Source organism: Phoxinus phoxinus, assembly GCF_949152265.1.
Source record: "Phoxinus phoxinus genome assembly, chromosome: 1".
In the NCBI taxonomy this organism is placed as follows: domain Eukaryota; kingdom Metazoa; phylum Chordata; class Actinopteri; order Cypriniformes; family Leuciscidae; genus Phoxinus; species Phoxinus phoxinus.
Genome location: NC_136876.1, coordinates 25,670,068 through 25,696,901, shown reverse-complemented (window position 1 = coordinate 25,696,901; position 26,834 = coordinate 25,670,068). Strand labels below are relative to the sequence as shown.

Genomic DNA, 26,834 nt, shown 5'->3' with positions numbered 1-26,834 from the left:
TCATGCTTTGTTTTAAATGGATCCGGCATGCATTTATTATTCTCGAGGTATTGATAGGCATGCATAAAACATGGATTTCCAAGATTTAACCAAGATTTATCTTCTTAATAGCACCACAGTTTTTCCCTACAGAGGTTGATCTGTCGCCCAAGACAGCCAGTTGTACAATTGTTTTTCTCCTTGGTTCCCTTGGCAACTGTCTTGCAGTATTTGTCAGATGTTTTACCTCCTCAATCCCACTGAATGTCCCCATTTGCATGTACCATTCGTTCGTATGAGTGAGTGTAGCAAAGAATGACTTGTGCACGACCTAGTAGGCTGTTTAAATCATGCAGAGGGGAATTGGTGTAATGAAGTTTACCAATAGGCTTTAACAGGGTTAGCGATGAGTAGCTATTGTGCGCAATGAACCGTGCTCATATTCTTCACTGACAGCTCAGTGTCTTTAGTGAGCTCAATGTTATCACTAGCCAACGATCAAAGTTCATTTGCTGGTGATCAGGATTATGATGATTATTTCCCAAAGTGCAAACCCAAATAATCTCTCTGCTATCTTTATGGTCGCTATGATCAGTTAAACATCAGTTAATGACAATTTGGCATCTTTGAAGTTTAAAAATGAGCTTCACATATTTGTATTGAGGATGTATTCTCTCTTTCATGTCTTGTTGCTTACTTCTACTGATGTTATCTGGCTCCTTTTCCGAGGGGAGCTGCTCCCAAAAATGGTGTTACGTAACATAAGGAATAATTAGCATTTTGAAAATGGCTCCGCATTTGGTGTGGTTGCTCATTGCTCTCGTGGAGCGCTGGCTTTAGTTCACACTCTGAGCTGAGAGGATGAGGAGCAGAGGAATTGGCGGTGGCTCGGAGTTGTGTAACCCAGCACAGGCGGCTATTGTTCGCTTTGAAATGTCCCCCCAGCACAGCGCCCATGCGGAGACCCCTGATGAATATTGATTAACTGAGAGAGAATCAGATGTTGTCATGTGATCTGAGCAAAGAGTGCTGGTTTGATTTTGATGCTGAAAATGAGCAGATAAATGAACTTATGTTCCAACCTAATGTTGGATTTCCAGTCTTTTATTGCCTGCACATTTTCTCTTATTATTATTATTATTATTAGGGATAAATCAGCCAGTTGTACAAATGTATAAATCCCCTACCAATATTTGCACTAATTTTACCTTTTCCTTTATAAAAATAAAAATGTTGCTTTATTTAAAACAAGTTACAACATAATATTTTATTTGGCTTTTCATTAGTAAAAATGACTAGAAATGCAATGTTGTGGCAAAAACAATATTTAACAAACACAGCATCACGGCAAAAGAGACGTCAAGATCCAAATTGTATTTAAAAGAAAAAGATAACTTTATTCTTGCAAGAATAGTTCCCATTCCAGTCACACAGGCCAGCTGCAGGCTGGGGTGAAACCCCCAACCCCACAGACCAGTTTGCAGGGCAGAGTGAGACTCAGATAGGTGCTTTGCTGGTAGTTTTATATTGTTCTCATCAAAGCATTCTCTAAACACCCAACCCAGAGGGCAGGAACTGAGGAACCCCCATGGTTGCCTCAAGCCTCCCTAGCCTGGGGTCTCCTCACCTCTGTCTCAGTGTCACACCCACAGCTGTATCAACGTTACAACAGGAAAACTCGAAATACAGAACATATGGCATTCATTTGTTAAATCGATTAAAATCAATGATATAGTAAAAATTCCATTACAGCAGCTATATGTATACAAGTATTAAATTAATTCTGACTTGTGATGCAGCCTGAATCATAATTACACTGTGTCCGTTCGTTGGCCAGAGGATAACTTTTTGCTGAACTGCTTTATAGATTAAATGAACAAATTAAATCATTTATGATCTTTACAACAGAACTGAATCAACACTGACTGAACTGACTTCAGCTGAACAGCAGCCAAAATGCATCATTTTCCTGTTATCAATGTAAAGCTGTTTTGAAACAATCTGTATTGTATAAAGCACTATATTATAAACATAGGTGACTTGACTTGGCCATGCTGATATCAATTCATAAACGCTCTTTAGGTGGAAAACAATGCACAATATCATGAAAAATTATATTCACCCTCACTTTAGCCTTTCGTAAGCCAAAAATCATGGACACTGCCGTTTAAAAGATTAGGGTCATTAAGATTTCACTTTTATAACTTTAGTTAGTGTGTAATGTTGCTGTTTGAGCATAAACAACATCTGCAAAGTTACAATGTTCAAAGCAAAGGGACATATTTGCTTTTAAACACATCCTTTTTTAAAGACTACAACTGCAACAAACGGCTGGTAGGGACTTTTTTATTTTATATATACAGTAACAGTATATGTATATATATCTTTTTTTTTTTTTTTTGCAACAATAACAAATACAAAAAACAAGACAATAATACACAATACTAAACAGTACAGAGGGTTACATTACAAAAAATAAAATGAATCTAGCTTAAATGATTGACACCATTGCAGAGTCTTACATGCAGTAGAGTTTTTAGAGTTCCTCAAAGAATTTAGATATATATCCAAATCTTTCTTAAAAATAAAAAAGGAGGAGTTTTCTTTGAAAATGTACACTTGTGAATATAAAATTTGTCAAGAAAAAGTAGCAAGTTAAGAACAAATTTAAAATGATAAGGGTCTAATTTCAGAGAGTCACCAAAAAAGAAACATTTCTGGCTTATAGAAGTTTAAAGATAGATACCTTTTAACAAGGTTTGAAAAGTCAAGCCAAAATGTTTTACAGTACACACACTCCCAAAATAAATGAATAAAAAGATTAGAACCATATGAAGAAAACATCACCTCATTGTGATTTCCAAAACTTAAAATCGCTAGAATTTGCATGAGACTCTTGTATAAAACAAAAATCAGTGTGAAGAGATTTAGCATACAGAAAAATAGCTTTACGTTTGACATCATTACGTAACCCTCTTGTGTTAATTGAACAAACAGAAAGATTAGGAAACATAAGAACAATATGACACCTGAACTGTAACAAGTCAGTCCATGACATCCTTTAAATTAGAAAATAATTACCTGTAAATAAACAAGGTTGGGGTCATTCAAAGGAAAAAATAAAAAATAATAATAAATAATATACATACTTTATATATATATATATATATATATATACAAATTTACAGAATAAACTCAGTGACTTTTTCTAATAGCAACATGACATCATGAGTCATGACTTTGCGTAAACATACACGCCACTGCCAAGTCATGAAAATCGGAATAAAAGATTGGCCTAATTCACGACATCGAACATACCAAAAGCAGAAAGAAAAATAAATAAATAAGCAGTGTTGGTCAAGTTACTTGGAAATAGTAATTAGTTACTGATTACTGATTACTTCTCCAAGAAAGTAATCCAGTTACTTTACTGATTACTTATTTTCAAAAGTAATTAGTTACTTTACTAGTTACTTTACTAGTTACTTTACTTCAAAAACATGATGCATGACCTGAATACGCTATAAAAGCAGACCTTTCAGCCTAATTCTATTCTTTCTGCATATTCCATCATCTAAAATTGAATCAAATTAAACATTCTCTTTTTTAAAACTTGTTTAATTAGTTTCAATATTTTAACTTTATGCACATTGCATCAACCAAAAATGTAATTAAATGCAACAGTCTCAGACTTAAAGAAAAATGTTGAACATTTAACCAATTTCTGCAGAGTCCACCATATTTTAACGAAATACACAAAGTCCTTCTTCTGTTAACTTATATTTCTGCATATTCCAGCATATAAAATGCAAATATTTTTTGTAAAATCCTCTATTCGAATAGATTCAAATAAAATACAGCAATAAAATAATTAAAATGAAAGTCTCTCAGACGTAGAAAGCCTTTCTTTAAAGTTAATTTCGTTTTGTATAAATTGTATCTTAATTTTAATAAATATTGCATCAACCAATTGCATGTATTTAATAAATAAAAAGCAAATATAGCAGACAATATAATAACCGTGACATTGAGGCGGTAGCGCGCCGCGTTCACTTGCATTGCATTGTTAAAAGCCTTTCTTTAAAGTGAATTTCGTTTTGTATAAATTCAATTCTTTTTGTATCTTATTTTAATAAATGTTTCATCAACCATTTGCATGTATTTAACAAATACAAGGCAAATATAGCAGACAATAACCGTGACATGGAGGAGCCGGCGCGCCGCGTTCACTTTCACTTTCATTGTTAACTAGAGCGCGCACCTCATAAATGAATGAAACTCAGCGTAGGCGATGTCTCATGATACATTAGCATTAAATATCTTTGCTGCATCCTTTCTAGAACAGACAAGGGCTTTCTCGCGGCTCGCATCAGCATTTACGGATGATGAGTTTTGTGATGCGGTTGCGGATGAAATAATACCCCATTCGCGCAGCTCTATCGATAACAACACTAGGCTACACAAATAGTATTTTTTTTTTTTATTTAGGCGATTAATTTTCCATAGTGACATAGGAGGTGCCGGATCCAATAAAAAAGGTTCCGTATCCAACGTCGGGCGTGTTCCGGCTCAAATTAAGCCACGACTCACGAGACAGTCTAACGAAACAACATCACAGTAACGCAGTAATGCAGCCTCCTTACGGGGAAGTAACAGTAATCTAATTACTTTTTTTGCAATTGTAATCCCTTACTTTACTCGTTACTTGAAAAAAGTAATGGGATTACAGTAACGCGTTACTTCTAACGCGTTACTGCCCATCACTGTAAATAAGTAACTAAACAGACCCCTAAATGATCAGAAAGTGCTTTGTGTGACCACAGAGAGTCAGGAACTCGGTTTAACGTCTCATCCGAAGGACGGCGGTAAATAATATTACTTGAGCAGAAAATCTTCATATTAGACTGATTTCTTAAGGATCATGTAACACTGAAGACTGCTTTACACTTGGGCATGAAGCTGTCACATAATGCATTGACAATAAATCATTTCAAAGATGTATCCACACTCCTCTTCCCATCAGCATTCACTCATCTCTCCGCTCTCTATCAGTCAATGAAATGAAATTAGTCTATTTCACTCGAGAAAGGAAAATCAGCTCCATCAATCAAGTTGTTGCCCCCCCCCAGCCGTCAAACTAGTTTAACCCATTTAGCTTGCTGCATCCTCACAGGCGCATGACAACAGGCTTGTGTAACACACATTTTCAGAACCGGTTCTACCCGGTCGACGAGCCGTCTGGTTGGAGTGCTTCTGAGAGACTGAGCGTCTGGATTTTTCTTGCTTCTGCCGCCTCAATTGCGTAAGCGTCCTATAGCACAACAGAGATGCACTTTCTGCTTTTCTTCTCCTGCGCATGAATAAAGATGCTATGGGTCTCCCCTCTGAATTGATTCCTTTGAAAAAGCAAACGCATAAGACTAGCTTCCTTTCAATAGAGCAGAAAGACTGATTCACAGGATTTCAATGTCCAGGCTAGAAACGTGACAGAAACATATGCCTATGACATTTAAACTGAGCAGGAACAATATTGCTTCAGAAACATGGTGTTTATTCCAGTTAAGAAGATTTTGTGCATAATAATTGCGTAACGTCACCATGCTGTTCCTTCCCTAAGCATATGCTCACTCATTATAATAGCTGAAGATATGTCGGGATTCCCTCAGGCATCTACTTTTCCCTTAGGCAGGACTATTCTTCCCAGTTAATCTTAACGCCAAAGTGTGACCGAGTGGTGCTCGAGTTCCCTGAACCCTGTGCCTGTTGGGAAGGTTTAGCGATACTCGAAAGTCACGCCGTTAGTCACTTGTCTCCGTCCCAAGAAACTGGTTCTGCAGTGCAAAAAGATCATCCGAGGGCCGGTGAGTGTCTAAGCCATGTTGTAATTAACACCAATCAACCATGCTTTAATTAAGTAGCATGAGGGCCAACTGTCAGGACCACTGTTGTAGGACAGGATTGATGGGCATGGCTGAACCGGCTGCTCAGGGAGAGAGGAACTGTCTGTGGTGCTGAAGCATGATCCCAGATCTGCAGACTGCAGACTTGCACCGATATGGTTGTTACTCAGTTTCTGCTAAAGAAAATAGATGTGCAACTATTTTTAGAGACAAGCTGTTTGTAGGTTGATTTGTAGAGTGCTTTCTGAATGTTCATCAGTTTGTTTGAGTCGGGGTTAAACTAAAGCCATTGTGAACTAAAACAAGGAATAATCAAAACATTTCTGTTAACTAAAATAAAATATAAATATACAGTTGTGTGCGCCCCTGGTAAATATGATAAAAGATGGCTGTAAAAATAAATCTGCATTGTTTATTCTTTTGACCTTTTTATTCAAACATTCTCAAAAATCTAACCTTTCGTTGAAGTAAAAGAATAAAAAAATGGGAGGTAAATAACTTTGTAATAAAAGCTTTTCTCCAAAACACAATCAGAAATACAATTCCTCCACACAGAATCTCTCTAGATCCTTCAGATTCCCAGATCCATGTTGGCGCTTCTTCTCTACAGTTCAGCCCACTCATAGGGTTCAGGTCAGGTCATGGCAGAAGCTTTATTTTGTGCCCAGTGACACAGTTTTGTGTTGATTTTGATGTTTGTTTTGTATTGTTGTCCTAATGGAAGATCCAAACATTATAAAATTTCTAGCAGAGGCCATCAGGTTTTGATTTTTTTATCTGTTGGTAATGGTATTTGCTAGAATCCATGATACCATGTCTCTGAACAAGACCTCCAGCTAAAAAATAGGCCCACAACATTAAAGATGCAGCGGTATAATTAACCGTGGGCATGGGGTACTTTTTTCCCTGTTTGCCAAAAAGCTTCTGGTCAATCTGACCATAGAAACCTGTCCTCTTTGAAGTGCCAGTCGTGTCTGACGAAAAACACTTTGGTAAAAAAAAAAGAAAATCCTCCTCGCTCATCCAAAAAAAAAAAAAACCCAGCGAATATTTTGTCGTTTTTTTTTTTTTTTTTTTTTTGATGAGCGAGGAGGATTTTCTTTTTTAACTCTTTTTTTTTTTTTGGCTTTGTGACCTCGAGACTAAACTAATCTCTGCCATTCTCTATCTGTGAAACTTTCCTCCTCGCTGTGCATTATGACTATATAGACACGCGTCCTCTTCCTGGCAGAATCGTAACATCTTTAGTTGTTTGGAACTTCTTAAAGGAACACTCCACTTTTTTTGGAAATAGGCTTATTTTCCAAGTCCCCTAGAGTGAAACAGTTGAGTTTGACCGTTTTCAAATCCATTCAGCCGATCTCTGGGTCTGGCGGTAGAACTTTTAGCTAGTTACATCATGTACTAAGACCGACAGAAAATGAAAAGTTGTGATTTTCTAGGCCAATATGACTAGGAACTATACTCTCATTCCTGCGTAATAATCAAGAAACTGTGCTGGTAGTCACTTTCAAGCACCATTTAAAAGCAGATACGTATTGCGTTTTCAGTCTACAGGAGTGTAGTGTATCTTTACAAAGTGACATTGCCAACTACTGGCCTGGCAGGATAATACAGCGTTTTTAGTCATTTTGGTGGATCCGTGTGAATGGAGGGTGTTTTGACAACATTGTTATCTGTATGTAAAAAAAAACGCAAAGGAAAGACTTTTCCATTTTTGTACATTGTTGTTGTGTAAACGTACCCTAAAACTGAAATAAAAAAAGACAAATAAAAAACAAAAAACTAATAAAATGACAAAAGCACATAATGAAATTACAAAAGAAAAAAAGATTAAATGAACAGGAAAACTAAATCTATACAAATAAAAGCTAATTAAAAATATAAATAAAACAAAAAATGTAATATAATATAATAAAACAAAAATAACACTTGTTTGAGCTTCCCGACCAGGCCAATGTAGTACAGTTATTATATCCAAGTTTGTGGCAGGACTGTATTTTTGACCAACCAATGGCAAACGGCGATCTGAAAATGTGTGTGGTAATGTTTATGTAGTCATGATTCTAACTTCACAAACACAATTTCTGAACAAACTGTTGTTGTTGTTTTTTTTGTTTCTGTTTTATCAAAATTAATAGTCTGTACAATAGTATGTTTGAACAATTCATGTATGAAAGTACAACTATATGTAAGTAAGGAAATTACTTGATAACATAAATATGTGGATATTATTTCTCCTCTGACCTGCAGATTATATTAGCCTACAGACCGTCTTTGATTATGACATTTCAATAACCTCTCTTAACTCCCACTCCCTGTAACCTATCTCTTTCATTGTTTTTCCCCAGGTGAAGTAAAAGGAAGGTGAAAGGCAGGCAGTGTGCTGTCTCTCTCTCTCTCTCTCTCTCTCTCTCTCTCTCTCTCTCTCTCTCTCTCGCTCTCTCTCTCGCTCTTTATCTCTGCCTTAGTGAGTACTACACATGGCTTCCTCACTCCTGACCCGCCAGCTGGCCGTCTCCCTTCAGCAAAACTTGCGTCTCGCCGCTCCAGGTAAAAAAAAAAAAAAAAGGCATACTGTGAGATGGAAGACTATGATACCCTCTCCAGTCTTAAAAGCTTGTTTAACTATAATGTTCTCAACCTACTAGTGACTATCAAAAAGAGCTGTAGCTGTCACAGGAATTTATCAGAGTGATTAAACTCCATGCTCGGCTTAGTAAGTGAGAGGCTTCTTTTAAAATGATAATGATGTGTGGATATAGAGCCGAATGTCGAGAGGGGCACAGTTCAAAGTTACTTCACCATGTAAATGAGTTACTGGGATCTGGTTCTGTCCAGCTTTGGCTGGTGAATTCTGCATGTGTAGAGAAGTTGTTTGTGTCTTGTCCTTCAGTGTCTGGTCACATTGTCCCAATCCTGTCAGCGTCCTACATTAATCAGTTGCTCAGTTATGAGTTCACTTCTGTAAACTTATGTAGCACCTCAAGTGCACATGGGTGCTACTGCTCAAATATGGCTAAAAGGCATTTTGTGGCTGTTTATGTATTTGCTGGCCACTGTTCAGATATACTACAAAAGTACAAAAGACCTTACAGTGTTCAGTTGGTTAATTACTTTGAGATGTCAGATAACATCTAAATTGCAATGCTAAGCATTTTTAGAAAGTTATCTTCACTGAAACTGAGGCAACCTTTCATAATTCAAGAGGGAATTAAAGGATAAATGAATTACTCTTTCCTGTTATACAGCACTTTTTGAACTCTGTAACTTTTTTATGAAAGGGGACCAGATTTGATAATTTACACAACAGCAAGAAATTATAATTAAAACAGTTAGTGGACAGCACTCGAGGATATGGAATAAATTGAATAAATTTCCGCTAAAATCAAAATAGTAAAATTCTATACAATTAATTCCCATGTTCAGCTAAATGTGATATTAATTTTCTTTTTGTAATATGATTTACATTTTTAGAAACTGCGAGTTTAATATCTCATCCAACATATTACGTAACTATGGGAAATATGCACTGCATAGTAAGAGTGACTGAAATGATTAAAGTATATAGTCTTATTTAAGTTTTTATTCTGTTTTTGTTGTATTAGGTTCCAGATATGTCAGCAAAACTGCTACAAAAACTATTTCAGAGTTTGAATATGACACCCCATCCATGAAGACCGCTGTGCCAGGTCCAAAGTCCCAGGTTCAGCCTCAGCATTTTTACTCTTTTACCATGAGATGTATCACCAGATCGTTTTTGGGATATGTCTCTGCAGTAAAATAACAGATTTTCAACATTTTGCTTCTACTGATATTTTAATGCAGACTTTAAAAATTCTGTAAAAGATTTGGAAACGCTTCCTTATTATTACTTTTTTCCCCAAATCTTAAAATATGTTATATATATATAATTAAGCATTAAAATCATAAGAAACATAATGTGTCCAATCTTTATGTGATTAAAGCTGACAGAAATATATTTTGATAACTCTGCAGAGCAGAATGACTAATATATTAATTTCTCTCAATCAACAGGAGCTGATGAGACAACTCGGAGAGATTCAGGTGAGACAAACTTTGGCGTTTGCTCAGTTTATACATGCATAACTGTACCTTGAAATAGCGTTATGCAATTAGATAGAAGTCTTCCATACTCTGTACATGGAGATATTTGAAAACCAGTGTCAATCACAAAAGGTGCAGTTCTCTTAGTTTGTACTTCGATAATGATTTAAGTATACAAGTTACTTTTTCAGACAGTGCCATTTAAAACAAAACATTATGATTAACAGCAGTAAAGCTAAAGTATGACTGCCCTAGATCAGCAATGTCACTTCTGATGTGACGTCCAGCCATATTTCAGCCTGTCTGGATGTCTTCAGCATATTGAGTGATGAATATATTTCAAGCAGTAATTTATCTGCTGTCTGGTCCAGGCACAGTCATCCTTTGACCACTTTGCTGTGGATGAGCAGATAGATGTGAGCTGACAGGTTTTGATGAAGCTAATATCACAGATTCGCTTCGCCGCAGCTCCTGTGCGTGTCTGTTGGTCGCTGTCTGTCTCCCGTGCACAATAAGCAGACATAAGAAGAGTCATAACCTATTCATCAGACGTGCTAAAAATAGATACTGCATCAGGTTCAAAGCCACGGAGATGGAAAAGCCAATTTCATTAGATAAAGCACCGTTGCTCACAATTTTCTGGTAATGAGTCACAGTCTGAATCTTGACATCTGTACAGTACATGTGAATTCATTATAGGGAATATATTTTAGACTTTTGTAGCATTTCTGTTTTCCTGATGTTCACTTTTTATATTTCTATTTTATAAATGATTGTGCCTATAACCATTTAGTTATACAATCACCACTTATACATACGTGACATCAGTGCAAATAGCTGGTGTGAGAGCTTGCGGGTTCCTTTTTAGCCATTCACTGACATGAAGCTGGAGCTCTGCCAAGAAAAAATAAATTAGGTGTACAGACGAATCACAAATCACTTTATTAGCAACATTCAACTCTACTTCTCTCTTGGTTTGCAGAATGTTGGAGCGATTCATTTCTTCTGCAACTATGAGGAGAGCAGGGGGAACTACCTGGTGGACGTGGACGGTAACCGAATGCTAGACGTGTACACACAAATCTCCTCCATCCCCATTGGTGAGCTCCGTCAGTAAGCTGGTCTCTGTTACAACACATGCATTGCTCTGTAGACCACTGACACGTCTACTGTAAGGCAGGAAATAAGACAACTCTGAATTAAAATCGGCATGAAACGGAAGTTGCGTGACGTATATCTAAGTGAAACAACTTCTTGAACAAGAAGAAATGTAGGACTGGACAGAATTTTTTCTAGTGGATTGAATAGTTGTGGTTGTTGCTGTGATGTCATGTGAGTGACAGGTTGTCCTGCCCTTATGCCAGTAAACGCATCATCAGAGAAGAGAAGATTCTTTGATTAGAGTTTATGAGGGCACATGAATAAAAAACAAGAATGATGTGCAGTGCACAGATAAATCACTTATAATATAATAAATACTGCAGTATATCTTTTAAAAAAAAGAATTGTCAATTTTATGATGTGTTTGATGTTGTTCTCTGGAGGTAGTACACTTGCTTTGATTTAGTGTCAGAAGTGTTTTGACGCACTAGAATCAATAGCATTTGGTGTTTTGATGTTAAACCTGATGTGACGCACACCATATTTATATATACAGAATTATTCTAATCTACATGTTGTTTATTATGGAAGAATGTAGTATTCGTAATGCCATTAGAGTTAGTGAAAGACAGATTTTTAATTAGTCAGCTATTAAATTTAAATTAATCTCATACATTTTATGAGATTTATTTTGAGATTACATATTTTCTTTGATGTATATTTTTATGATGAAATGATGAACATTTGAATAGTTTTAGTTAACAATAACAACACTGCACTAGAGTTGGAAAGGATCTTACAATCCAACCAACATACAGTGTTGTCACTGTGGCCACTGTGTTGTTCTTGTTCAGTAAATGTGAGAGGCGTCCTGTGGCCTTGCCTGCGGCGACTGTTGGTGTGGATGATTAAATGTGAGTGACGGGAACTCAGGACTTTCTTTGAGGTTTGCCTGTACAGATCCGACAGACAGACCTGAGAGGCAGAAAGAGCACATTTCCTCTGTCTGCATCTCATTCGTTTGGTCCGTTAGCTTGCTTGCATTTAATCAGCCTCAACAAATTGAGTGAAGCTACTGTCTCTCGCTCTCAGACGTGCCTTCAGGTGGTGACTCCGACTTAATGAGCTTTGATTTCCCTTGCACGTGCTTCTCCTGTTTCATTTGAACAGAAGTGCATTATGGGATATTGTTGTTACATCAGTGTACAACCCCCACTCACCCAAAACATTCACAATGACAGACACATGCATACACAAGGGCAACACACACCACAATCCCCTAGTGCACTTACTTAATGTGCACTTACTTAACTTAGTGCACCCGTATTCTGTGTTTAAGCAAGAGTGAGTCTTTATGTGCCCTGCGGCCTGTTCTTTACATGTGTGAGTAAAGCACATGACTTCATCTAAAGCTTTCTGTGATCCTGGATCAGCCGCTGGACAGATTCAACCATCAGTCTGCAAAATTGATAACTCTACCTCTTTGATGCTTTTTCTTCTTCTTTTTTAATGAGCTTGAGCATCCCCTTTTCAGATTTTCATAATTAATTTGATCAAGATATCAAAACATCTGTTGCTGTAAATAACAGAAACAGTGGGTGGAGTGTTGTGTAGTAGTCTGTACTGGCTTGTCTAGAGTTCATATGAGGGTCATTCTTGTTTTGCAGTACATTCTGTACTCTGTATAGGTTTTAGAAGTAAATGTGCTTGTGGTGTAATTTCAGGAAGTATTTCTATGAAACAATATACAAGACTTTCAGAAATGTGATCTGGTCAAGCTCAGGTACTCGGATATTATTAATTCTGACTCGATTATTTACGCTATGGCAAGAAAGTCATCGAGACAGATCTGAGCATGATGGAAATAAGAAAAAGTTGATTGCTTCAGTGCAAGTTCTTTTTGAGTGTGTGTATTTTTATAGCCAGTCCGGTAAATTTATCGAACTTAAAAACTAGTGATCATATGTTTGGAAAAAAATTTGAAGTCCAGTAAAACTCAACTATAAAGAACAATAATAAAAGCAAAAGTATTTTGAGTTGTTTGTTATACACCATAGTAAATACAAAAATCTAAATAGCTGTTTGAAGGTTGTTGTTGTTTTTTTCAGGCCAATGTGCGCACTTTGGTAAATTTGAACTGGTTATTAGAAATCAAGCTAATGTGAATTTTAAAAATCTAAACAATTCGGATAAGTTGCTTAGAGTTATCCAGTATTTTGAAGTGCCCACAATAACAATAACAATACCACTTATTACCGCAATATACCATATTACCTACTACTGACACATGTCTGTTTGTGATTATAATAAAGGAAACTGATATTATTTAATCTTTAAGAATTATAATTGTAATTTTTTTTTATCCAACAAATATGATGGGGACATGAAAATGTACTGTATAACAGGAATGACCCATGTGGTAACCGCTGAGCCACTTGCATGGACAAAATGCTTGTTTCAGTGGACTTCACAGGACTGAAAGAGCCAGATGCAGCGTTTAGAACAGAATAAGCTCCTCAGCAATCAGACTGAGGTCAAACTAGTACTGTTTCTACTCCTAGTGAGCTGTAGGCATGCAGTTTTAAAAGCTAGTCATTTTAATTAAGCTGCTGTGGTAGATTTTGCTTTGTGCACGCACATGACTTAAGTTAAACGGGCGTCTCCACTTCGACACCTACCGGTACACATTTTTACTTTACTAGGCGTCACCTCTTCGACACCTGCTTCTAGTCGGACGATGTCTCGCCCCTTTTGAACATAGTACTATCACTTGGGTAAGATCTCTAGTGTCTAGCCTGTCACGCCGCATTAATCATATGGACTCCAGACAATGCCTTTGAATGTGCTTTAATCACGGCCGGGAGGACCTCGTATCAATCACAGAGAATCCCCTTGACAAAAAGAGCACCACATTTGTTAGAGAATAGGAGCGTGACAAAGGTGACACAATTCCTTCTCCAATATGATTGGTTCTTCATATGTATAATTCTCTGTAACTAGGTAAAAGCAAATTTGGATTCCTAGATACTTCAGATTGTTGCTAGGGATATATATACACAGTATCTCACAAAAGTGAGTACACCCCTCACATTTTTGTAAATATTTTATTATATCTTTTCAAGGGACAACACTGTGGCAAAGTGTAATTTCTTCAATGTAAAGTAGTGCGTGTACAGCTTGTGTAACAGTGTAAATTTGCTGTCCCCTCAAAATAACTCAACACACAGCCATTAATGTCTAAACCTGGCAACAAAAGTGAGTACACCCCTAAGTGAAAATGTCCAAAGTGTCAATATTTTGTGTGGCCACCATTATTTTCCAGCACTGCCTTAACCCTCTTGGGAATGAAGTTCACCAGAGCTTCACAGGTTGCCACTGGAGTCCATGCCGACATCACGGAGCTGCTGGATGTTAGAGACCTTGCGCTCCTCCACCTTCCGTTTGAGGATGCCCCACAGATGCTAAATAGGGTTTAGGTCTGGATACATGCTTGGACAGTCCATCACCTTTACCCTCAGCTTCTTTAGCAAGGCAGTGGTCGTCTTGGAGTTGTGTTTGCTGCCCTGCGGCCCAGTTTCCAAAGGGAGGGGATCATGCTCTGCTTCAGTAAGTCACAGTACATGTTAGGATTCATGGTTCCCTCAATGAACTGTAGCTCCCCAGTGCCGGCAGCACTCATGCAGCCCCAGACCATGACACTCCCACCACCATGCTTGACTGTAGGCAAGACACACTTGTCTTTGTACTCCTCACCTGGTTGCGGCCACACACCCTTGACACCATCTGAACCAAATAAGTTTATCTTGGTCTCATCAGACCACAGCAGGACATTGTTCCAGTAATCCATGTCCTTAGTCTGCTTGTCTTCAGCAAACTGTTTGCGGGCTTTCTTGTGCATCATCTTTAGACGAGGCTTCCTTATGGGACGACAGCCATGCTGTCCAATTTGATGCAGTGTGCGGCATATGGTCTGAGCACTGACAGGCTGATCACATGACACCGGGGAGGGAAAATGGCTTATTGGGTCCAATTTGGACATTTTCATGTAGGGGTGTACTCACTTTGTTGCCAGCGGTTTAGCAGTTTTATCTTCCTTCGGATGGGACGTAAAACTGAGGTCCTGACTCTCTGTGGTCATTAAAAATCCCATGGCACTTCTCGTAAAGAGTTGGGGTGTAATCCCGGTGCCCTGGCCACATTCCACCCATTGCTGGACACTGGTGGTGGTTGAGGAGAGAACCCGACATCATTGTAAAGCGGTTTGGGTGTACAGAAGTATATAAAAGAGCTATTTAAATGCCTCATTCAATTCTATTTAGACATTAATGGCTCTGTGTTGAGTTATTTTGAGGGGACAGCAAATTAACACTGTTATCCAAGCTGTACACTCACTACTTTACATTGTAGCAAAGTGTCATTTCTTCAGTGTTGCCCCATGAAAAGATATAATAAAATATTTAAAAAAAATTGAGGTGTGTACTCACTGAGATACTATATATTTATATTATATATATATATAGATAGATATACTTTTTTTCTCCTCTTTTGTTAAATTCAGACACATTTTTGGACATTTAGTGATCAAACGCATATAAATGTTAGTTATGATTAATTAAAAAATTTCCCCCTTTAAAGATGCTTAATTTTAAGATACATGTTGATAAAAAAGAATAAATAAATTCATTCTTCTTTTATATGCAGTCATGCTGAATATCACGATAGTGAGTTGTCAATTGTAGCTTCACTATGTACAAGAGCTCTCTTCTGGTGGTAGCTGGGATTGCTATGCACAATATTATGTAATATCAGCTTTGACAAAACAAAGGAAAACACACTGAAAATTGTTTGTGCTTACATTTAGGGCAGGGCACGTGTTCATGTGACGTTTGTTCAATTTGTTCTGGGCATGTCTTGTTCTGCAGACATAATAGATCAGTTCTTCCCTTTTTTTTTGGATCAGCCCTACCTGCTAAATTTAAAGTTGGGAAGTTGTACGGAAAAAAAATTACAGTGAATTTACAGGCTCACTCGATCATAACTGATTTTTTTATTCAAGAAACAAACTAAATAACAGTAAATTATGTTACTTTATTATTATTAATCTGTTTGTCAATTGTAGCTTCACTATGTACAAGAGCTCTCTTCTGGTGGTAGCTGGGATTGCTATGCACAATATTATGTAATGTCAGCTTTGACAACACAAAGGAAAACACACTGAAAATAGTTTGTGCTTACATTTAGGGCAGGGCACGTGTTCATGTGACGTTTGTTCAATTTGTTCTGGGCATGTCTTGTTCTGCAGACATAATAGATCAGTTCTTCCCTTTTTTTTTGGATCAGCCCTACCTGCTAAATTTAAAGTTGGGAAGTTGTACGGAAAAAAAATTACAGTGAATTTACAGGCTCACTCGATCATAACTGATTTTTTTATTCAAGAAACAAACTAAATAACAGTAAATTATGTTACTTTATTATTATTAATCTGTTTGTCAATTGTAGCTTCACTATGTACAAGAGCTCTCTTCTGGTGGTAGCTGGGATTGCTATGCACAATATTATGTAATGTCAGCTTTGACAACACAAAGGAAAACACACTGAAAATAGTTTGTGCTTACATTTAGGGCAGGGCACGTGTTCATGTGACGTTTGTTCAATTTGTTCTGGGCATGTCTTGTTCTGCAGACATAATAGATCAGTTCTTCCCTTTTTTTGGATCAGCCCTACCTGCTAAATTTAAAGTTGTGAAGTTGTAAGAAAAAAAGATTACTACAGTGAATTTACAGGCTCACTCGATCAAAACTGAACTTTTTTATTCAAGAAACATACGAAATTACAGTAAATTATGTTACTTTATTATTATTAATCTGTTCATTAAGATTGTTTCATCTCAATGAATTGTCTCTACCTCTACATACAGTTTGTCTCATCAAGGTGCACAGAGTCGGAGACCTCAAAAAGTCACTTAACCGAATAAATGTCATTATGCAAAAGTATTAAACCAGTATTTAAGTTACTTCTCAAACATTTCACAAAATTAAGCTTGTTAGCTTGTAAATCATAGACAGTAGATGTGCTGTTCACAATAAAGACATTTGAACATTTTATTGAGGGGAATTGACTCCATGCATCTACACTACAAATGACTTTGGCACCAAGAAAAGCTCCAGCATGATTTTCCACTTGGTTTGATATTTTTGTGTATTGCAATGACATTCATACATGTTTAATTGTGGCTTAAATGTCCTAATATTTTTGGGTGCTTTGTGTTAGAGTAGTAGTATCAGAGAGTTGTTCTCACTGCAGCTTTAGTCATAGAGAGCAACTATATCAATTATCCACCTCACTAGCATGCAAATACATTGTTGCCTTCAGCTCCAATTGTGACAAAATGTGACCATTCAATTCAATTGCTGTTTGTTTTGGTGTGTTTTCACTGTCTCAAATCTTCAGATATCTCACTGCATGTATAATGAATAGATTGACAGTGTTTTTGATTTTCTTTTCTAGGTTACAATCATCCAGCCTTAATGAAAGTGATGACCAATCCAAATAATATGGTGAGTCCTGATCAGACTATGAAGTGTGTGTGTGCGCGTGCGCGGGGAGAGCATTGTGTTAACAACGCAAGGTTGTGGGTTCGATCCCAGGGGATTGCACATACCTAAATGTATAGGATAATGCAATGTAAGTCGCTTTGGATAAAAGCGTCTGCCAAATGCATAAATGTAAATGTATGTCTTTATAGATAGATCACTGCAAATTTAATTTCCATTGTACAGTCAAACAGTGCAGCATGAGTGGAACGAGTGGAGAGTTTTAAAGGTGTGAGGCACAGAGCTGCTATTCAGTAGCACTTCTTCACTTAAGTTTTCCCATTAACAAAATTAATTTCTTTTATAATTCACTTTTAGCAGATACACTACTGTTATTAGGTTTGGGGTCTGTAATGTTTTGAAAGTCTCATGTTCACCAATGCTGCATTTTTTTTCATCAAAAATACAGTAAATTTGAGTACAGTAAACAGTAATATTGTGAAACATCTTTACAATTTAAAATAACTGATTTTGATTTGAATATTTTTAAATGTGATTTATTCCTGTAATGGTGTAACTGAATCTTCGTTGTCAAATTTGCTACCATTCACAAGTGTCCACAAGTTGTATACACTTATGAATAGTAGTGAATACACACTTCATATTTACTTTTTTAAATTTTGTGTGAATTTTTGTTTTCAGAGTGCATTTGTCAACCGGCCAGCACTTGGTATTCTGCCACCTGAGAACTTTCCAGACAAAGTGACCGAGAGCCTGCTGACGGTGAGTGTTGTTGGATTTGAAGAAACACACGTGAAGCATTTCTTGAAAGATGAATGTTTCCACAAACTTCCACAAATGTTAATAGCAGCATATGTCTCAGAAATGATTGCTGACAATGCTCACAAGTAGAGAGTAAGGACTGTGTTTTGCGCAGACAGATTGTTTTCTGGCAGTTGTAAAAAAGCCCTTTGGGATTTTCTTAATCTTGATAACGTCCTTTGCAGATATCACTATGAACCTAATAAATGATTGCGCTCTTTTTCACATTGGCCGGAAGTGGCTTGCTGTTTATTGTAGAGGTGCCAGTGCGAAGTGCTGTGAATGACTCTTTCTTCAACATCAGATTGCCCCCAGCGGAATGACGCGAGTACAAACCATGGCCTGTGGTTCCTGCTCCAATGAGAATGCTTTCAAGAGCATGTTTATCTGGTACAGAGTGAGTGGACTTTCCTCAGTTTGCTCCTGCTCGACTCAAACAAAGTGCAAACAAACTAATTTGCGTTATATATGTGTGATATTGCTTGTATTTTGGCAATAGTAATACCCAGAAGAAGTCTTTCTGAAACTGTTTTTTTATAATAATAAGTATTATGATTTTTGATATCATTGGTATTATTGCTTGCAAAAGTATTGCAGAAGCTTGAAAGCTTAAATCTGTTAGAGACACTGATTTAATTCAGATTACTTTATATTAGGGCTGTCAAATGATACAGGTGAGGTAATCATAAGAAAATATGATATAATTACACAAAAAAAACACATATTCCTGACTGTTTTGTAAAATATATATATTGAACACAAGCACTGTCCAAGAGTCCATTTTAAGAGCCCAGTTAATATGTATGCATCATGTATGTATACATGTACCTACTCTATACACATGAACAGCTCTTAAATCATCTGATATCTAATACTTTTTTGAATGGTTTCTAGAATAAGGAGAGAGGAGACACCAACCCATCTACGGAGGAAATCGACTCTTGCATGATCAACCAGGTTAGAGAATAGACACTGTGAAAGACTCGCACTGTGCATATGACTGTGGCTCCTGAAATCTTAATGTTCTTTGTACACACACTATTCTTTTTCCTCTCTCTCAGAGTCCTGGATGCCCAGATTTGAGCATCTTGTCTTTTATGGGAGCTTTCCATGGGAGAACTCTGGGTAAGTGCTTGAAAATTGTCTGTTGATTTATGAGAACATAATTGAAAGATGTGTCTGATTCATTTCAGTACACTTTGAGCAGATTCACATTTCTTAATTTGACTAACAAAGACGCCTGGCTGTTTTGTTTTAACTGGGACATCCATCCCCTAATGTGTGTGGTGTTGGATTACAGGTTGCCTGGCCACAACACATTCCAAAGCCATTCACAAGTTAGATATACCGGCCTTTGACTGGCCTATCGCTCCCTTCCCTAAGCTCCAGTACCCTTTGGAGGAGTTTGCACGGGAGAACGCCCAGGAAGAGGCCCGCTGCCTGGAGGAGGTCTGAGATCTCTCCTTCATGTGTTCACAGAAAAAAAAAATCCACACTAATTAAATTAATATTTTGGGTTCAGTAGAAGTTAAGCTCAATCAACAGCATTTGTGGGTTTTCCACCTTTTCTTAAAAAAAAGCCAAAATACACGTTACACTGAGGTACTTACAATAGAAGTGATTGGGGCCAATCCATACATTTTAAAATACTCGCTATTTCAATAGTATCACCACAAGACATAAACAACAATGTTTACATGATTTTAATGTTGTGTACATTTATATCCCATTTTACAGGTTTGTCTGCATGGAAACAGATCACTGTAAACCCTTAAAACGACTGTATAAATTAGTATTGTAACAGCAAATTTTCCTGGGTGATTTTCAGTAATTTCAATAGGAATATATACACGAATGGGACTTTTGCACAAGGCAAAGCATTTCTCCAAAGCAGATATCCAAGTTTTTCACACAAAATCGCCTTGTTGACCAACAGAAAGCTGCGTTGTCCACTGCCAATAGTGTAGTAATGCACAATGCACCGCTCACACAGAAGTCGCTTTCAACTAAGCAGCTGTTTGTCAATACGGTGAAAAACTTAAATGTTTCACCCTTACTAGAAATTCCTGATTAAATGGATTCCAGTTGAAATTGTTGGATTTCACACACTAACATTTCACAGAGCAATGGTAAATGTGATGACACATTTTAAGTAATGTAAGTGATTTTATAAAATTATAAGCTTCACATTTCTGCTTTTAAGAATGGGCCCCATTTACTCCTATTGTTTACTCCTCTCACCATTACCTTGTTTTTTTGCGTTTCTTTAAGAAAACGAGGGACGAGTCAACTTGTGTATATATATAATTAAAAAAAAATTATTTTGTTAATCAACATGATGCTTAATGCTTTCAACTAAACTTGTGTTGAACCAGGAATATTACAGAAATACCTAATTTGTCAACTATCTGACACTAGATATCCAGTAGGAATATCTTGCATACAAGTTTGAATAAGCATTGAATAAGTTTGAAACTTTTCTGTTCTGTGTGTCAGGTCGAGGATCTCATCGTGAAGTGGAGGCAGAAGGGCAAACCAGTTGCTGGCATTGTTATCGAGCCCATCCAGGCAGAGGGAGGGGACAACCACGCATCACCTGACTTCTTCAGCAAATTGCGAAATATTGCACGCAAGGTGAAACGTTTTTTCCAATCTAACTGTTCTAAAATTCTTAGCTTTCCTCCATGGTCATCCTTTCTTACTGGATCTGTGCTTTGAAGTCGTTTCAGATAGACACTCCAGTTATAAATAGCTAAAATTAGACTCCGTGAACACTAATAAAAAAAGGCACTCACGACTCTGCACAAAGTTCTTTTTATCTGCTCTAAATTGAGTCCTTATGAACGAGATAAGGCAGAACACAAAAGGGAATGATTTAATAAGGCTGCTTTATGCAGAGAAAAGAGGCCCTTTAAATAATTGTGAGAAGTCCACGCTCTCCCTGAAAAACTCGGGAAGTGTTCTCTCCAAATGAAGCGCAACGGCTGTGTCCAGCGGGTGTTGTATGCAGTTTTATGCAGGCTGACAAGATGGGTTTTGACAGAGAGTGAGCTAACAGATGTTTATCTGTGTCTGGATCTTTCAGCATGGCTGTGCTTTCCACGTGGATGAGGTGCAAACAGGTGGAGGAGCAACAGGCAAGTTCTGGGCCCATGAGCATTGGGGTCTGGACGACCCTGCTGATGTTGTTTCCTTCAGCAAGAAGATGCTGACCGGAGGATACTACCACAGGGATGAACTGCAAGCAGACAAAGTAAGGGCTGTCATCGTTTCCCCAAATGTCCCCTCATGCAAAATCGTCAATCCCGTTCTTAGTAATTGTTCCCAGTTGGCTGCTTTATCGTTTATAAGTCATCGTTTATGAGTGGAGGTATAATGTGTTTTAGTATCAGATGATTGTTCTGTCAGTTTCGCAGTCTTTGTTTGTCTAAATGATCGTGTCCTTGCATGAGATTCATAGTTGAATGGAGCTGAGCAATCATGCCCCCTACTGTTTCTTTCTGTAAAGTCATGGTGCAGTTTATCTACATTCTAAGCCACAAAAAATTTATTCATATAGATCAATAATTCTACATAACCTATATAAACATACTTTTCATAAATACTTTACATAAAAACATTAGACATTGAGCAGTGGATAAAAAGAGAAATTTAGGGCAAAAACAGTACATACAGAGACTGAAAAAAATTAAAGTGACCAGTGCACATAGGGAGAGATGAGAGTATTAATAATTTTGAATAATAATTGTGGCTGTCACCTGTCAGTGCAATGTAAATGGTGAAAATAATTTAGTATATTTATTAATAAACGTATTATTATTACTACAAAATAATAAATAAATAAAAATCTTTTTCATTTTTGGTCTAGTTAAAATAGCTTGACACAATTTATCTCTTGTGTTGACGCATTAAAACCAGAATTTGAAGCGGGACATACTAAAGGGTAAGGGTTCATCCCTTCTATTAAAATGTCAAATAGCCTTTTTTGTTCTTTTTCCCTGGAGAAGAGAGTATATTTGCCTATGTATGCCCTCAAAAAATAAATTTCTGGTCTTAATGAAGACTTTAACCTGACATGACTGTATGCTCCTCAGCCCTACAGAATCTTCAACACGTGGATGGGAGATCCCTCAAAGAATCTGTTCTTATCAGAGGTGCTTAATGTGATCAGAAGAGAGAACCTTCTGGAAGAGGTGACGCGCTCAGGGAAGGCTCTTATGCAGGGCCTTTACGCACTGCAGGTACAGTCATCTTCATTTATATCCTACCTTACATGACTGATTCCTCATAGACGCCACAGCTCATCACGAAAGGCTTTAAAACTGTTAATGGTTCTATCATGACGTTCATTGCTTATCTGCGGGCCGGCCTCATAACTCCTGCTGCCGGAGAGAAAACCTGAGCCTGTAATCGATCTTAGCAGCGTAATGAGTGCTTGTTTTGAAGCTGTGGATTTATGTTACTGTCCACATCGTGAGCTGTGTATTTGTTTTAATGTCTCGCTGCTTCTCGTCACGTAGACCCAGTACCCTCATATCCTGAGTAGAGCCCGTGGCCAGGGTACATTCTGTGCCATAGACGCCTGCGATGATGCCACGCGCAACAGTATCATGATGAAGGCCAGGAACAAAGGTAAGCTGTGGCCCCCTTACCCATCACACACAAGGTTTAAAATCAATGTTTTTTGTTCTTATGACAATTGGATTATTTTATAATTTATTCATAAATTAGTTATTGTGTTTCATCTGTGTGCTCGGAAATGCAGCTCATTTAAAATGTAGGGGGGAAAAGCCACAGTTCCTTCCCCGATTGCAGCAACTTCCATTTTTATTACAGATATTTAGCGCCAATTTCCCTGGAAGTGATGATTTTGTTCTCTTAAACGCATGGGATGGAAACGCTGCTTTATTCGCAAATGTTTTTAGCGATTTTTACAATTTTGCACAAAAGTTAAATTCGCAATTTTGGATGGAAACATAGCTAGTGACAAAGCTCAGGTCATTGTCAGGTAATTATATAATATGGTATTTGCAATAGTTATATTAGTAATATATTAATAATATTGATAGTAGTAGCAAATAGTGTTATTTTTAGACCATGTCCGCACAACATGCAGAGGCTTTTATGGGATACTATGTTCTCTAAAATAAAACACTTATCTCACCAGGTGCGTTTTTGGGTTCCTGTGGCGAAAAGTCCATCCGTTTCCGTCCCTCTCTGATCTTCAAGGAGTACCATGTCCATCAGCTCATGAACATCCTGAATGACGTTCTGACTGAGCAGAAATAAAAGAGTTCTGGCTGCCAGGTCGGCCTTGATTATGAAACATATAGGGTCCAATCCAAGGGTTTATACCAGCCTGTCACAATTAATTGGTCACCGTATCTCTCTCTTTCCGTCCACTCTCATCTTGTCATTTCTAATTAGGAAGGATAAAAATCTGTTTTCTATCTTTTTCTTTTTTTAAACCAAGGGTGAACAGATTGAAGATCTGAAGCAGTATACAGGAATTATCCCAGTAGTAATGCCTCCAATTCAGGGTCATTCACTCAAATTCTCTATTAAAGCAGCACTAGGTTACTTTTCTTTTTTTTGCTCTCGGGGTCCCCCTACAGTTGGGAAACAGTATTGTCCTCTACTACTGTCGTAAACTCTGTCATACATGCACGTCCATTTGTTGACAACCATGATAGCCCTGAACACTGTAGGAGTTCACATGCAGGTGTTCTGCTTGTGTCGCGTGTGAAATGTCTTCATCCAGGTACAGTGGCATATATTTCAGCATGTCATATGAATATAATTTCATGGGTTTTATTTTTTTCAAACGACAAATGATCGTGATGCTTACGTTTACAAGCCAGCGTCATTATAGTAGCCTAGTCTATTGGTTACCGTTTTACTGAATCTATATGATACTTCAATGCAATGTTTGAGTGGTAGATATAATAACCATATATCGTCAATATTATAATATCAAGCTACCATAGATGAATCTGCAAATTTTACAAATCGATTTATTATAGCTTGAGGCAAGACAAATAAACAAATATCACAGACATGTTAGGTATCCTAAAATATTATTTTGTACATCTTATATATTTACTTGAAAGAATGTAGCCCCTACCAAACTTGTACACGCCCTTTAGACATAGGCTTTCATTTGATATTTGAAAGTCCGCATCGGTCGAGCATAGGGTTGCCACCTTTGAAGTGTGAAAAACCGGGACACAGATTATTATTATTTTTTGTGGTCTGAGTCTGAGTTGTAGGTTGTAAATAGTATTTTCTTTGACACTGGTGGCTCATCCGACTTTGTTGTGTTATCCTCATAGACAGTGGTTATCCTCCTCGTCCGTCTCTCTCCCCATTTCACACAATAGATGTAAATAGACATATTTTAAAAAGCTATCTAGCAACTAAACTCACACTGTATCATCTTGGATGTGTGTTGATGCGCGCGCGCGACCGACCGACAGCACAGGCAGTTGCTAGGCGATAAGTTGAGCTTCCAATCAAATAAAAGTAAACGCCTGGCATTTGCCAATCCACTGTTTTACCCGTTTTTACCATGTTTTTTACCCGTTTACGGACACAGGATTGGATGTACTGTACACAACTATGAAGAAAACACAGTAACAGTAGACGGAAACGGTTTAATTTGAAACCAGGAAATTCTACTTTAGAAGTACATTTTCACAAAAAAACGGGACAATTCGTGTCCCGGGAAAGAATATGAATTTTCTGGGACTGTCGCTCAAAAAAGAGAATAATCCCTGGAAAACCGGGACGGGTGGCATCGGGCACCCCTCCTCCTCCTTCAGCTCACGCCAGCGAGGAAACGCTGGCCCAATGTAGATCCTCGTTTTGCCTTTAATACGATCACTTTCTCGTTTCCTCTTTTTGCTTTCCTCCGACAAAACCTTTGCTTTCTTGCTTTTCTGTGCTGCTTCGGCCATGACTATAACATTTGGCAAACAAACGCTAGTTTGGCTCGCACGTCCGATTTTAAGGAAGTGGGGGTGGTGGTGGAAGTGACGTATATGCCGTAAAGCAGTCGAATTTTGTAGTTCTCTTTGTTCGCCGGTTACTACCCGAAACCCGAAGTTTAAAAGTACGATTAAAAACTATACAGACCCCGTCAGGCTATGGCAGACGTGTCATTCAACCTAGTGTAAGTCGATGTACCATCACAAGAGACTTGGAAATATATTATTAAGGTTGAAAAGTTACCTGGTGCTGCTTTAAAGTAAATCTCTCCTGCTGATGTCACAACTTAGTTTGTGAACTGTAGGGTCCTTCAGGAGCAGAAAGTTTCACAAACAAAAAGTCCTTCCATTGAAAGTTAGTTAAATAAAGCAATATCGAGACCTCAGAGATGGTACAGGATTTCTTATTGCAATATTTCTTATAACCCTTTTTATGTCAAAGAAAAAGGTCTAAGCATTTGGAAGTTAACATGAAAAGATGAGTAGTCACTATGTATGACACTAAAACTACATGAAAGTAGTTACTACTGGCTTTATGAAGATAAAATATAACTATTTTAATAGCTACAAAGAAATGTTTGCACTGGAAATGTCTAGTTTGTAATTTTGCATGCTGACAGATTGAGTTTACAGAGCACCTGAATATTATGGTCCTCTGAATTTAAAGCATGTTTGAAAGACAAGTCGTGGAAGTATTGTTGGACTGATTGCATCGAGGAGCTGGATAGAGCCGATGGAAAGCTGGAAAAAGTGAGAAGCTGCTGTAGAACTTCTATTCCCATTTTAACAGGACGTCTCCTAAGCCAATAACCTTCAAGCAATCAGAAAGTCCCTTTATTGAGGTGTCTGCTTTACTGTATAATTCCTCAATCATAAAGAGCAATTGTCTTGACTGTGATGCAAAGCCTCTGATTTGAATCCCAGTGAGATATGAACAGAATGTTGCCAGCACAAAACATTTAAAGCACAACTTAGTGTGGTAATGTGAGGGATGATATTTGCTACAGCATTAACAGGATTTCATAATTGACAATGAAAGATGCGTTTCTATTTTCACAACCAAACTTCTAACTGATCTAACAATAGAAATCCATCAGGAAGCATGTTTTAAAAGCACAAGCTTGGGGTCGCTCAGCTTAGCGTCCATCCTCTGCTCAGGTGAACATGATCCCCTCATGTTCCTCATCACAGGCCATGTAAGAAAAGCTATGGACAACGTCTACAAGGTCATCTTCACTTAATGGCCATCACAGCCTGTATACGTTTATCATCTTCGGGGTGATTCTCCTGTTCCAGTTGCTCCAAGCTGAAAAAGTGAACATCCCTTCAGCTTGGTGTTTCAATCGTCCTATCCTTTTTAAATACTTAAACCCCAATATATATGTAGTGTAGTGAGGTTATGCAGTGCTCATTGTGTGCGCTTTATTTAATCACACCCTCTCTAA

At 37.6% G+C, this 26,834-nt stretch overlaps 1 protein-coding gene across 2 annotated transcripts in view; it reads left to right on the top strand.

Moving 5' to 3' along the window:
- Positions 1-26,231, top strand: part of abat (4-aminobutyrate aminotransferase) — a 28,799-nt gene extending 2,568 nt beyond the window's left edge. Inside the window, exons 2-17 of one of the 2 annotated variants that reach the window (XR_013799520.1) lie at positions 8,231-8,432; positions 9,488-9,585; positions 9,918-9,947; positions 10,930-11,047; positions 17,556-17,605; positions 18,284-18,364; positions 18,708-18,800; positions 19,298-19,360; positions 19,465-19,528; positions 19,704-19,852; positions 20,900-21,037; positions 21,489-21,656; positions 22,498-22,644; positions 22,924-23,035; positions 23,571-23,972; positions 25,651-26,231. Coding sequence is in view for 1 of the 2 variants with exons in the window: in XM_079628151.1 (XP_079484277.1) it covers positions 8,363-8,432; positions 9,488-9,585; positions 9,918-9,947; positions 10,930-11,047; positions 17,556-17,605; positions 18,284-18,364; positions 18,708-18,800; positions 19,298-19,360; positions 19,465-19,528; positions 19,704-19,852; positions 20,900-21,037; positions 21,489-21,656; positions 22,498-22,644; positions 22,924-23,035; positions 23,571-23,692 (1,503 nt within the window). In the remaining variant the exon portion in view is untranslated. Of the gene's footprint in view, positions 1-8,230; positions 8,433-9,487; positions 9,586-9,917; positions 9,948-10,929; positions 11,048-17,555; positions 17,606-18,283; positions 18,365-18,707; positions 18,801-19,297; positions 19,361-19,464; positions 19,529-19,703; positions 19,853-20,899; positions 21,038-21,488; positions 21,657-22,497; positions 22,645-22,923; positions 23,036-23,570 lie in introns of both variants that reach the window. The other variant, XM_079628151.1, reaches the window with a different exon arrangement.
- The last annotated feature ends 603 nt before the right edge of the window (positions 26,232-26,834 follow it).